The following is a 13,110-nucleotide window of genomic DNA, read 5'->3' as shown; positions in this document are numbered from 1 at the left end:
AGTCATGGAATTAACACATTATTATGCCTAATTTGGACAACCAGGTATGGTGACGATAAGGTCCTTTTTTTAAAAATTAATAAAATAAAATAAAATAAATAAATTAAAAACATTTTCTTGAATAAAAAAGAAAGTAAAACAATGTATAAACAGTTAAATAGAAACTAGTAATTAATGGAAACGAGTCAAATTAACTGTTAAAGGTTAGTACTATTAGTGGACCAATCATGTTTGCTTACGGACTGTATTCCTTGCAGACTGTATTGATATATATTGATATATAATGTAGGAACCAGAATATTAATAACAGAAAGAAACAACACTTTTGTGTGAATGAGTGTAAATGGGGGAGGGAGGTTTTTTGGGTTGGTGCACTAATTGTAAGTGTATCTTGTGTTTTTTTATGTTGATTTAATAAAAATAATAATAAAATAATAAATAGAAAAAACGATACCGATAATAAAAAACCGATACCGATAATTTCCGATATTACATTTTAAAGCATTTATCGGCCGATAATATCGGAAGTCATACATTTTACTTTTTGAAACCGATACCGATAATTTTCCGATATTACATTTTAAAGGGGGGCGGGGTTTGAAGGTAGCGGGGGGGATGTATATTGTAGCGTCCCGGAAGAGTTAGTGCTGCAAGGGGTTCTGGGTATTTGTTCTGTTGTGTTTATGTTGTGTTACGGTGCGGATGTTCTCCCGAAATGTGTTTTGTCATTCTTGTTTGGTGTGGGTTCACAGTGTGGCGCATATTTGTAACAGTGTTAAAGTTGTTTATACGGCCACCCCCAGTGTGACCTGTATTGCTGTTGACCAAGTATGCAGGCATTCACTGATGTGTGTGTAAAAGCCGCATATATTATGTGATTGGGCCGGCACGCTCTATATATGGAGGAAAAGCGGACGTGACGACAGGTTGTAGAGGACGTTAAAGGCAGTGCCTTTAAGGCACGCCCCCAATATTGTTGTCCGGGTGAAATTCGGGAGAATGGTTGCCTTGGGAGATTTTCGGGAGGGGCACTGAAATTCGGGAGTCTCCCGGGAAAATCGGGAGGTTGAAACCGATACCGATAATTTCCTTTATTACATTGTAAAGCTTTTTTTATTTATAAATTGTTGATTTATATAGGCTAGTAAGGTAAAGTTTTGTACCTGACAAGTTTCGGCTTGTCAGCTACAAAACTTTACCTTACTAGCCTATATAAATCAACCATTTATAAATACACATTAGTAGGCTAAATGAACCTCTTCAACATACATTTTAAAGCATTTATCGGTCGATAATATCGGCAGGCCGATATTATCGGACATCTCTACACACAAACATATTAAACAGTGGGCTTTCTAACAATTGGGAAGGTTTGTGTCATGTTTGTCCTCAGACAAAAAACATACACTGCAAAAAGTCAGTGTTCAAAAACAAGAAAAAAAATACAGAAATTAGGGGTATTTAATTTGAACTAAGCAAAATTATCTGCCAATAGAACAAGAAAATTCGACTTGTCAAGACTTTCCAAAACAAGTAAAATTAGCTAACGTCAATTACCGTATTTTTCGGAGTGTAAGTCGCACCGGAGTATAAGTCTCACCTGCCGAAAATGCATAATAAAAAAGGAAAAAAACATATATAAGTTGCACTGGAGCCCGGCCAAACTATGAACTTATAGTCCGAAAAATACGGTAACCCAAAAATACCTTAAAATAAGTATATTCTTACTAATAACAAGTGCACTTTTCTTGGTAGAAAAAAGAGACATTTTTGATCAATATGTTGAAAAATATTCTTAAATTAAGTAAATGCTAGTGCCATTATCTTGACATAATGATATGCACACATCATGATTTTTTTTTTGTCATGCTTGAAGTAAGAAATGATTACTTTAAAAAAGTAGTTTTATACTTGTGAGTGTTGATGACACAGCTTTGCAACAGTTGATATTCTAGTTTCAAGCATGTTTTACTCAATATAGGTCATCAAATCTCAGCAACAAGCTGTAATATCTTACTGAGATCATTTAGGATCAACACCCTTAAAACAAGTAAAACACAAAATTTGCTTCGTGAGAAGAATTATCTTATCAGACCGAAAATAAGCAAATATCACCCTTATTTGAGATATTTAAACTTACTTAGAGTTCAGTTTTTGCAGTGTACTAAAACTAAAAATATATTTTTCCCCCATATTTTTCCATTTTCAATCTTTTTTAAAAAATGCTCCAGGGAGCCACTAGGGCGGCACTAAAGAGCCGCGGGTTGCTGACCCCCGCCTTAGGTTCAGGCGAATTAATGTGTTCATGCCATTAATTGTCTAAATATTACAGTAAGCATGCTTTGCTAAAAATGTGCTTGTTGAATGAGTACCGTATTTTTCGGACTATAAGTCGCAGTATTTTTTTCATAGTTTGGACGGGCTCCAGTGCGACTTTTATATGTTTTTTTCCTTCTTTATAATGCATTTTCGGCAGGTGCGACTTATACTCGGGTAGCTGTCTGTTCTGATCTGTCAATTAAAAGTAATAATTACTGTCTTCATAAAGGCAGAATGTTTGATTAATAAAGTGAAGAGGAAGAAGTGAGCGTGCGTGCGACATTGTTGAAGAGGTTCGGCGGGGGAGGAGGGTGGGGGGGGGGACAGCTTCGGGACTCAGGGACGATGGTGTCTTTTGTGTGCCATGCCTGTGTCCTTCCTTTTCAGGACTCAAGTGTTGACAGCAAATTTTATATGTGAGTGGGGAAGTTTTAGAGGCCGGAGCTGTGTTATTGTATTCCCACAAAAGGTGGTCCTCCACAGTGGGGCGCTACCTTGGCCCGCAGGCAGCCCACACACATCACTGTAGGCTACGGTAATTCAACTGGCAGCCCGGGGGCCAAATCTGGCCCAGGGATGACACCACACTGCAAAAACTGAAATCTAAGTAAGATTAAATATTTCAAATAAGGGTGATATTTGCCTATTTTCTGTCTGATAAGATCATTCTTCTCACTAAGCAGATTTTATGTTAGAGTGTTTTACTTGTTTTAAGTGTTTTGCTCCTAAATGATCTGAGTAAGATATTACAGCTTGTTGCTGAGATTTGATGACCTACATTGAGTAAAACATGCTTGAAACTAGAATATCAACTGTTGCAAAGCTGTGTCATCAACACTCACAATTATAAAACTACTTTTTTTAAAATAATAATTTCTTATTTCAAGCATGAAATAAAAAATCATGACTTTGACACAATTGTGTCTCATAATTAAAACAGATGACAGCCAAATGGACTTTGCTGTTTAATTTTCAATGAAACAATAGAAAAGACATACTCGTAAAGTAGTACAGTTGGCACAGTACAGTAAACTGACAGTTAATATTTAAACATTTAACATGTGACTGATTGATTGATTGAGACTTTTATTCGTAGGTTGCACAGTGAAGTACATATTCCGTACAATTGACCACTAAATGGTAACACCCCAATAAGTTTTTCAACTTGTTTAAGTCGGGGTCCACTTAAATTGATTCATGATACAGATATATACTATCATCATAATACAGTCATCACACAAGTTAATCATCAGAGTATATACATTGAATTATTTACAATTCGGGGTGTGGAAGGTGGGGTTAGGTTTGGTTGTTATCATCAGTCATCAACAATTGAGAACAGAGAAATGGACATTGAAACAGTGTAGGTCTGACTTGGTAGGATATGTACAGCAAGTAGTGGACATAGAGAGAGAGAGAAAGAGATCAGAAGGCATAAGAAAAGTATCTACATTTGATTGTTTACATTTGATTATTAACAATCTGGGGAGGGTGTTAGTTTAGGGTTGAGGTGTACTTTTATTGCGGTTTTGAAGGAGGATATAGATGCCCTTTCTTTTATACCTGTTGGGAGTGCATTCCATATTGATGTGACATAGAAAGAGAATGAGTTAAGACCTTTGTTAGATCGGAATCTGGGTTTAACGTGGTTTGTGGAGCTCCCCCTGGTGTTGTGGTTATGGCGGTCATTTACGTTAAGGAAGTAGTTTGACATGTACTTCGGTATCAGGGAGGTGTAGCGGATTTTATAGACCAGGCTCAGTGCAAGTTGTTTGACTCTGTCCTCCACCCTGAGCCAGCCCACTTTGGAGAAGTGGGTAGGAGTGAGGTGTGATCTGGGGTGGAGGTCCGGAAGTAATCTGACTAGCTTGTTCTGGGATGTTTGGAGTTTAGATTTGAGGGTTTTGGAGGTGCTAGGGTACCAGGAGGTGCAAGCGTAATTGAAAAAGGGTTGAACGACAGTTCCCGCTAGAATCTTCATGGTGCTTTTGTTGACCAGAGAGGAGATTCTTGAGAGAAATCTCGTTTGTTGGTTGACCTTTTTGATTACCTTGGTTGCCATTTTATCACAGGAAAGATTAGCCTCTAGAATGGAACCTAGGTAGGTGACCTCATCTTTCCTGGTGATAACAATGTCACCCACTTTTATAGTGAATTCAGATGAATTCTTCCAATTTACAATAAAAAAAAATGTGGTTGGGGTCTGGGCTGTAAAAATATACTGTATATACTGTATATGGGTAATATCTGAATGTGGAATATCTTTATGGATAATATCTATATGTGGAATATATACATGGGTAATATATATATGTGGAATAAATATATGGGTATTTTATTTAAGGACGAACTTGCAATAAGAAAAATATGTTTAATGTATTGTAAGATTTTTTGTTAAAATAAAGCCAATAATGCAATTTTTTGTGGTCCCCTTTATTTACAAACCCCGTTTCCATATGAGTTGGGAAATTGTGTTAGATGTAAATATAAACGGAATACAATGATTTGCAAATCCTTTTCAACCCATATTCAATTGAATGCACTACAAAGACAACATATTTGATGTTCAAACTGATAAACTAAATTTTTTTTTGTTGCAAATAATAATTAACTTAGAATTTCATGGCTGCAACACGTGCCAAAGTAGTTGGAAAAGGGCATGTTCACCACTGTGTTTCATGGCCTTTCCTTTTAACAACACTCAGTAAACGTTTGGGAACTGAGGAGACACATTTTTTAAGCTTCTCAGGTGGAATTCTTTCCCATTCTTGCTTGATGTACAGCTTAAGTTGTTCAACAGTCCGGAATCTCCGTTGTGGTATTTTAGGCTTCATAATGCGCCACACATTTTCAATGGGAGACAGGTTTGGACTACAGGCAGGCCAGTCTAGTACCCGCACTCTTTTACTATGAAGCCACGTTTATGTAACACGTGCCTTGGCATTGTCTTGCTGAAATAAGCAGGGGCGTCCATGGTAACGTTGCTTGGATGGCAACATATGTTGCTCCAAAACCTGTTTGTACCTTTCAGCATTAATGGCGCCTTCACAGATGTGTAAGTTACCCATGTCTTGGGCACTAATACACCCCCATACCATCACAGATGCTGGCTTTTCAACTTTGCACCTATAACAATCCGGATGGTTCTTTTCCTCTTTGGTCCGGAGGACACGACGTCCACAGTTTCCAAAAACAATTTGAAATGTTGACTCGTCAGACCACAGAACACTTTTCCACTTTGTATCAGTCCATCTTAGATGAGCTCAGGCCCAGCGAAGCCGACGGCGTTTCTGGGTGTTGTTGATAAACGGTTTTCACTTTGCATAGGAGAGTTTTAACTTGCACTTACAAATGTAGCGACCAACTGTAGTTACTGACAGTGGGTTTCTGAAGTGTTCCTGAGCCCATGTGGGGATATCCTTCACACACTGATGTCGCTTGTTGATGCAGTACAGCCTGAGGGATCGAAGGTCACGGGCTTAGCTGCTTACGTGCAATGATTTCTCCAGATTCTCTGAACCCTTTGATGATATTACGGACCGTGGATGGTGAAATCCCTAAATTCCTTGCAATTGCTGCTTGAGAAAGGTTTTTCTTAAACTGTTCAACAATTTGCTCACGCATTTGTTGACAAAGTGGTGACCCTCGCCCCATCCTTGTTTGTGAATGACTGAGCATTTCATGGAATCTACTTTTACACCCAATCATGGCACCCACCTGTTCCCAATTTGCCTGTTCACCTGTGGGATGTTCCAAATAAGTGTTTGATGAGCATTCCTCAACTTTATCAGTATTTATTGCCACCTTTCCCAACTTCTTTGTCACGTGTTGCTGGCATCAAATTCTAAAGTTAATGATTATTTGAAAAAAAAAAAAAAAAGTTTATCAGTTTGAACATCAAATATGTTGTCTTTGTAGCATATTCAACTGAATATGGGTTGAAAATGATTTGCAAATCATTGTATTCCGTTTATATTTACATCTAACACAATTTCCCAATTCATATGGAAACGGGGTTTGTAGAAAAGTACCGAAATGCATTTTGGTTCTGGTACCAAAATATTGGTACACTAGAAAAGACTAACTTTTCAGCAGATTCCTAAAACCGCTACAGCACTCCTGTTGGATATTGGTACTTGAACCATTAGAAACACTTTGGAAGATCTTTGGATTGACATTTTAATATCTTCACTTAATCACTTGTACAGTTTTTTTAGCATAACAGGGCCAACGCCAACAAAAACAATGTCCGTTACAGAGGACGCTGGTTCTCAAAGTAAGAATAATAGTGAAGGGACAAGGACAAGTCTTTAGCTTTCTGAAAATGTTGCCCCTAGCTGAAGCTTGGAAATTGTGTCACTAATCTGTCAGCGCTGGTCTAAATGCAGTCTGTCACAGTCCCTGAACTCAACACATGCAATGTTATTGTTTGCACGTACCGTAGGTGTTTTTGGGTCATTAGAATAATGTGTTTTCCCCTCTCCCATCTTCTTTACAGGAGACCAAAATCGATTGTGTCCGAGTCGCCACCAAAGGTAGGCCCACATCCTATTGTATGTGTGCACATTATTTTTTACATAGGACACATCAATTGCATGAATGTTTTGCATAATAACAATGTTGATATAAATGATGTTTTCTGAGCTATTCATGCCTATTCCTGCTTTAGGAGGACAAAAAATGATAGAAAACTATGGCACTAAAACGTAGGATGGTTGAATTGAATTATTCAATAAGTATTAAAGTGGAACTGCATTTTTTATTTTTTATTTTGTCTATTATTCACAATCCTTATGTAAGAAAAGCACACGTATGTTTTTATTTTTTCATGCATTCTAACTCGTAAATTAACATTAGTAAAAGTCAGCTAACATTGGAGTCAATGGGAGTTGTTCTATAACGCCTATAAAACGCTTTTAAAGGGGAACATTATCACCAGACCTATGTAAGCGTCAATATATACCTTGATGTTGCAGAAAAAATACCTTTTTTTTTTTTAACCGATTTCCGAACTCTAAATGGGTGAATTTTGGCGAATTAAACGCCTTTCTATTATTCGCTCTCGGAGCGATGACGTCACAACGTGGCGTCACATCGGGAAGCAATCCGCCATTTTCTCAAACACCGAGTCAAATCAGCTCTGTTATTTTCCGTTTTTTCGACTGTTTTCCGTACCTTGGAGACATCATGCCTCGTCGGTGTGTTGTCGGAGGGTGTAACAACACGAACAGGGACGGATTCAAGTTGCACCAGTGGCCCAAAGATGCGAAAGCGGCAAGAAATTGGACGTTTGTTCCGCACACTTTACCGACGAAAGCTATGCTACGACAGAGATGGCAAGAATGTGTGGATATCCTGCGACACTCAAAGCAGATGCATTTCCAACGATAAAGTCAACGAAATCTGCCGCCAGACCCCCATTGAATCTGCCGGAGTGTGTGAGCAATTCAGGGACAAAGGACCTCGGTAGCACGGCAAGCAATGGCGGCAGTTTGTTCCCGCAGACGAGCGAGCTAAACCCCCTGGATGTCTTGGCTCACACCGTCCCTTATGCCACCGAAGATGATCAAGAGAAGAATATCGACCCTAGCTTCCCTGGCCTGCTGACATCAACTCCAAAACTGGACAGATCAGCTTTCAGGAAAAGAGCGCGGATGAGGGTATGTCTACAGAATATATTAATTGATGAAAATTGGGCTGTCTGCACTCTCAAAGTGCATGTTGTTGCCAAATGTATTTCATATGCTGTAAACCTAGTTCATAGTTGTTAGTTTCCTTTAATGCCAAACAAACACATACCAATCGTTGGTTAGAAGGCGATCGCCGAATTCGTCCTCGCTTTCTCCCGTGTCGCTGGCTGTCGTGTCGTTTTCGTCGGTTTCGCTTGCATACGGTTCAAACCGATATGGCTCAATAGCTTCAGTTTCTTCTTCAATTTCGTTTTCGCTACCTGCCTCCACACTACAACCATCCGTTTCAATACATGCGTAATCTGTTGAATCGCTTAAGCCGCTGAAATCCGAGTCTGAATCCGAGCTAATGTCGCTATAGCTTGCTGTTCTATCCGCCATGTTTGTTTGTATTGGCATCACTATGTGACGTCACAGGAAAATGGACGGGTGTATATAACGATGGTTAAAATCATGCACTTTGAAGCTTTTTTTAGGGATATTGCGTGATGGGTAAAATTTTGAAAAAAACTTTGAAAAATATAATAAGCCACTGGGAACTGATTTTTAATGGTTTTAACCCTTCTGAAATTGTGATAATGTTCCCCTTTAAATGCATGTAAGTATATATGTAATGTAGTAACAGGCACATGACATATTTACATTTTTTAGCTCATTTTAAGCATTCATTTCACAGACGCATCACAATGTTTGCTTTTTCCTTCAACATGTTATGTTTGACTATGGGGAGATGACGACACGGACACTTCTTCTTTGTGTGTCTTTTCTCTTACTTTGCCGCATGCCGTCCTGGATCTTCGTCTGGCCCAGCCGCCATACTCGTGACTCAGCTCACCACGCCGTACCTCCGCATCGCACCGGCGGCCGGCGAAAACCAACTAACAGGTCAGAGCCGCCACGGCCTTTACCTTTTCACAGTGGGGACTGCACGTCACTGAGTTTATCCATGCACAAGTACAACTGAAAGAAGCTGAAAAACCTCTAAATTTGCCAATAAAATTAGTGTAAAGAAAATCTACGGGCCTGATTTTTTTTTTTCTTCTAATAAAGTACCACATGCTGCACAGCATGTGCAATCTGTAAAATTGCATGTACTATTAGTGGGCATGTTGCGTGTGATCTACCAGCACTGTGTGCACAACTCCAAAGTGGTCTAGACCAGTGGTCCCCAACCACAGGGCCGATTGGTACCGTTTGGCCGGGGGTGCGACTTACAGTATACTCAGGAGCGACTTATGTGTGAAATTATTAACACATTAGCGTAAAATATCAAAAAATATTATTTAGCTCATTCACGTAAGAGACTAGACGTATAAGATTTCATGGGATTTAGCGATTAGGAGTGACAGATTGTTTGGTAAACGTATAGCATGTTCTATATGTTATAGTTATTTGAATGACTCTTACCATAATATGTTACGTTAACATACCAGGCACGTTCTCAGTTGGTTATTTATGCCTCATATAACGTACACTTATTCAGCCTGTTTTTCACTATTCTTTATTTATTTTAAATTGCCTTTCAAATGTCTATTCTTGGTGTTGGGCTTTATCGAATACATTTCCCCCAAAAATGCGACTTAAATATGTTTTTTTCCTTCTTTATTATGCATTTTCGGCCGGTGCGACTTATACTCCAGTGCGACTTATACTCCGAAAAATACGGTAGTGCGCATATATACAGCCCGGCCCCCGGCCAAATTTTTATAAATTGTAATTTTGAAGAATTTATCTGAATGTGCGTGAATTTTCTCTGTTCAAAATTGTTTGAAATGTCACATGTTAAATGTTTAAATATTAACTGTCAGTTTACTGTACTGTGCCAACTGTACTACTATACAAGTATGTATTTTCTCTTATTTCATTGAAAATAAAACAGCAAAGTCCATTTTGGCTGTCATCTGTTTTAATTATGAGACACAATTGTGTCAAAATCATGACTTTTTTTGTTCATGCTTGAAATAAGAAATGATTACTTTAAAAAAGTAGTTTTATACTTGTGAGTGTTGATGACACAGCTTTGCAACAGTTGATATTCTAGTTTCAAGCATGTTTTACTCAATATAGGTCATCAAATCTCAGCAACAAGCTGTAATATCTTACTGAGATCATTTAGGACCAAAACCCTTAAAACAAGTAAAACACTCTAACATAAAATCTGCTTAGTGAGAAGAATTATCTTATCAGACAGAAAATAAGCAAATATCACCCTTATTTGAGATATTTAATCTTACTTAGATTTCAGTTTTTGCAGTGTAAATAAGTGTTTATCAATTGCAACTTCAAAAAAACAGTGCATTTGTAATAAGAAGCAGTCAAATTAAGTCCTAGATTAATAATTCATTTTCTACCACTTGTCCTTAATAATGTTGACAAAATAATAGAATGGAAAATGACACAATATGTTACTGCATATGTCACCAGACTAAATTAGGAGCCTTTGTTTGCTTACTTACTACTAAGACATCTTGTTTGTTCACTATTTTATTTAAGGACAAACTTTCAATAATAAACATATGTTTAATGTACTCTAATATTTTTCTCTAAATCAGTGTTTTTCAACCACTGTGAGATTACCGTATTTTTCGGAGTACAAATCGCTCCGGAGTATAAGTCGCACCGGCCGAAAATGCATAATAAAGAAGGAAAAAAACATATATAAGTCGCACTGAAGTATAAGTCGCATTTTTTGGGGAAATGTATTTGATAAAAGCCAACACCAAGAATAGACATTTGAAAGGCAATTTAAAATAAATAAAGAATAGTGAACAACAGGCTGAATAAGTGTACGTTATATGAGGCATAAATAACCAACTGGTATGTTAACGTAACATATTATGGTAAGAGTCATTCAAATAACTATAACATATAGAACATGCTATACGTTTACCAAACAATCTGTCACTCCTAATCGCTAAATTCCATGAAATCTTATACGTCTAGTCTCTTACGTGAATGAGCTAAATAATATTATTTGATATTTTACGCTAATGTGTTAATAATTTCACACATAAGTCGCACCTGAGTATAAGTCGCACCCCCTCGCCAAACTATGAAAAAAACTGCGACCTATAGTCCGAAAAATACGGTAATACAACTCAATATGAGAAAGTACCTGGACGTTTTCATTAGGGATGTCCGATAATGGCTTTTTGCCGATATCCGATATTCCGATATTGTCCAACTCTTTAATTACCGATACCGATATCAACCGATATATACAGTCGTGGAATTAACACATTATTATGCCTAATTTGGACAACCAGGTATGGTGAAAATAAGGTACCGTATTTTTCGGAGTATAAGTCGCACCGGAGTATAAGTCGCACCTGTCGAAAATGTATAATAAAAAAGGAAAAAAACATATATAAGTCGCACTGGCGTATAAGTCTCATTTTTGGGGGAAATTTATTTGATAAAAGCCAACACCAAGAATAGACATTTGAAAGGCAATTTAAAATAAATAAAGAATAGTGAACAACAGGCTGAATAAGTGTACGTTATATGAGGCATAAATAACCAACTGAGAACGTGCCTGGTATGTTAACGTAACATATTATGGTAAGAGTCATTCAAATAACTATAACATATAGAACATGCTATACGTTTACCAAACAATCTGTCACTCCTAATTGCTAAATCCCATGAAATCTTATACGTCTAGTCTCTTACGTGAATGAGATAAATAATATTATTTGATATTTTACGGTAATGTGTTAACAATTTCACACATAAGTCGCACCTGAGTATAAGTCGCACCCCCGGCCAAACTATGAAAAGAACTGCGACTTATAGTCCGAAAAATACGGTAATACAACTCAATACGAGAAAGTACCTGGAGGTTTTCATTAGGGATGTTCGATAATGGCTTTTTGCCGATATCCGATATTCCGATATTGTCCAACTCTTTAATTACCGATACCGATATCAACCGATACCGATATCAACCGATATATACAGTCGTGGAATTAACACATTATTATGCCTAATTTGGACAACCAGGTATGGTGAAAATAAGGTACAGTATTTTTCGGAGTATAAGTCGCACCGGAGTATAAGTCGCACCCGCCGAAAATGCATAATTAAGAAGGAAAAAACATATATAAGTCGCATTGGCGTATAAGTCTCATTTTGGGGGGAAATGTATTTGATAAAAGCCAACACCAAGAATAGACATTTGAAAGGCAATTTAAAATAAATAAAGAATAGTGAACAACAGGCTGAATAAGTGTACGTTATATGAGGCATAAATAACCAACTGGTATGTTAACGTAACATATTATGGTAAGAGTCATTCAAATAACTATAACATATAGAACATGCTATACGTTTACCAAACAATCTGTCACTCCTAATCGCTAAATCCCATGAAATCTTATACGTCTAGTCTCTTACGTGAATGAGATAAATAATATTACTTGATATTTTACGGTAATGTGTTAATAATTTCACACATAAGTCGCTCCTGAGTATAAGTCGCACCCCCCGGCCAAACTATGAAAAGAACTGCGACTTATAGTCCGAAAAATACGGTAATACAACTCAATACGAGAAAGTACCTGGAGGTTTTCATTAGGGATGTCCGATAATGGCTTTTTGCCGATATCCGATATTCCGATATTGTCCAACTCTTTAATTACCGATACCGATATCAACCGATACCGATATCAACCGATATATACAGTCGTGGAATTAACACATTATTATGCCTAATTTGGACAACCAGGTATGGTGAAAATAAGGTACAGTATTTTTCGGAGTATAAGTCGCACCGGAGTATAAGTCGCACCTGCCGAAAATGCATAATAAAGAAGGAAAAAACATATATAAGTCGCATTGGCGTATAAGTCTCATTTTGGGGGGAAATGTATTTGATAAAAGCCAACACCAAGAATAGACATTTGAAAGGCAATTTAAAATAAATAAAGAATAGTGAACAACAGGCTGAATAAGTGTACGTTATATGAGGCATAAATAACCAACTGGTATGTTAACGTAACATATTATGGTAAGAGTCATTCAAATAACTATAACATATAGAACATGCTATACGTTTACCAAACAATCTGTCACTCCTAATCGCTAAATCCCATGAAATCTT

At 37.4% G+C, this 13,110-nt stretch overlaps 1 protein-coding gene across 7 annotated transcripts in view; it reads left to right on the top strand.

The window, feature by feature from the left end:
• LOC133618481 (receptor-type tyrosine-protein phosphatase mu-like) overlaps nt 1-13,110 on the top strand; it is a 580,372-nt gene that overhangs the window by 375,535 nt on the left and 191,727 nt on the right. For all 7 annotated transcript variants that reach the window (XM_072915241.1, XM_061978877.2, XM_061978875.2 and 4 more), the window contains exons 13-14: nt 6,818-6,854; nt 8,820-8,894. In XM_072915241.1, the coding sequence (XP_072771342.1) occupies nt 6,818-6,854; nt 8,820-8,894 (112 nt within the window). The remainder of the gene's footprint in view (nt 1-6,817; nt 6,855-8,819; nt 8,895-13,110) is intronic.

The sequence above is a fragment of the Nerophis lumbriciformis genome, linkage group LG19 (assembly GCF_033978685.3).
Source record: "Nerophis lumbriciformis linkage group LG19, RoL_Nlum_v2.1, whole genome shotgun sequence".
NCBI classification, from domain to species: Eukaryota; Metazoa; Chordata; class Actinopteri; order Syngnathiformes; family Syngnathidae; genus Nerophis; species Nerophis lumbriciformis.
Note: the sequence above shows the minus strand (reverse complement) of the source record. Positions and strands in the feature narration are given on the sequence as shown.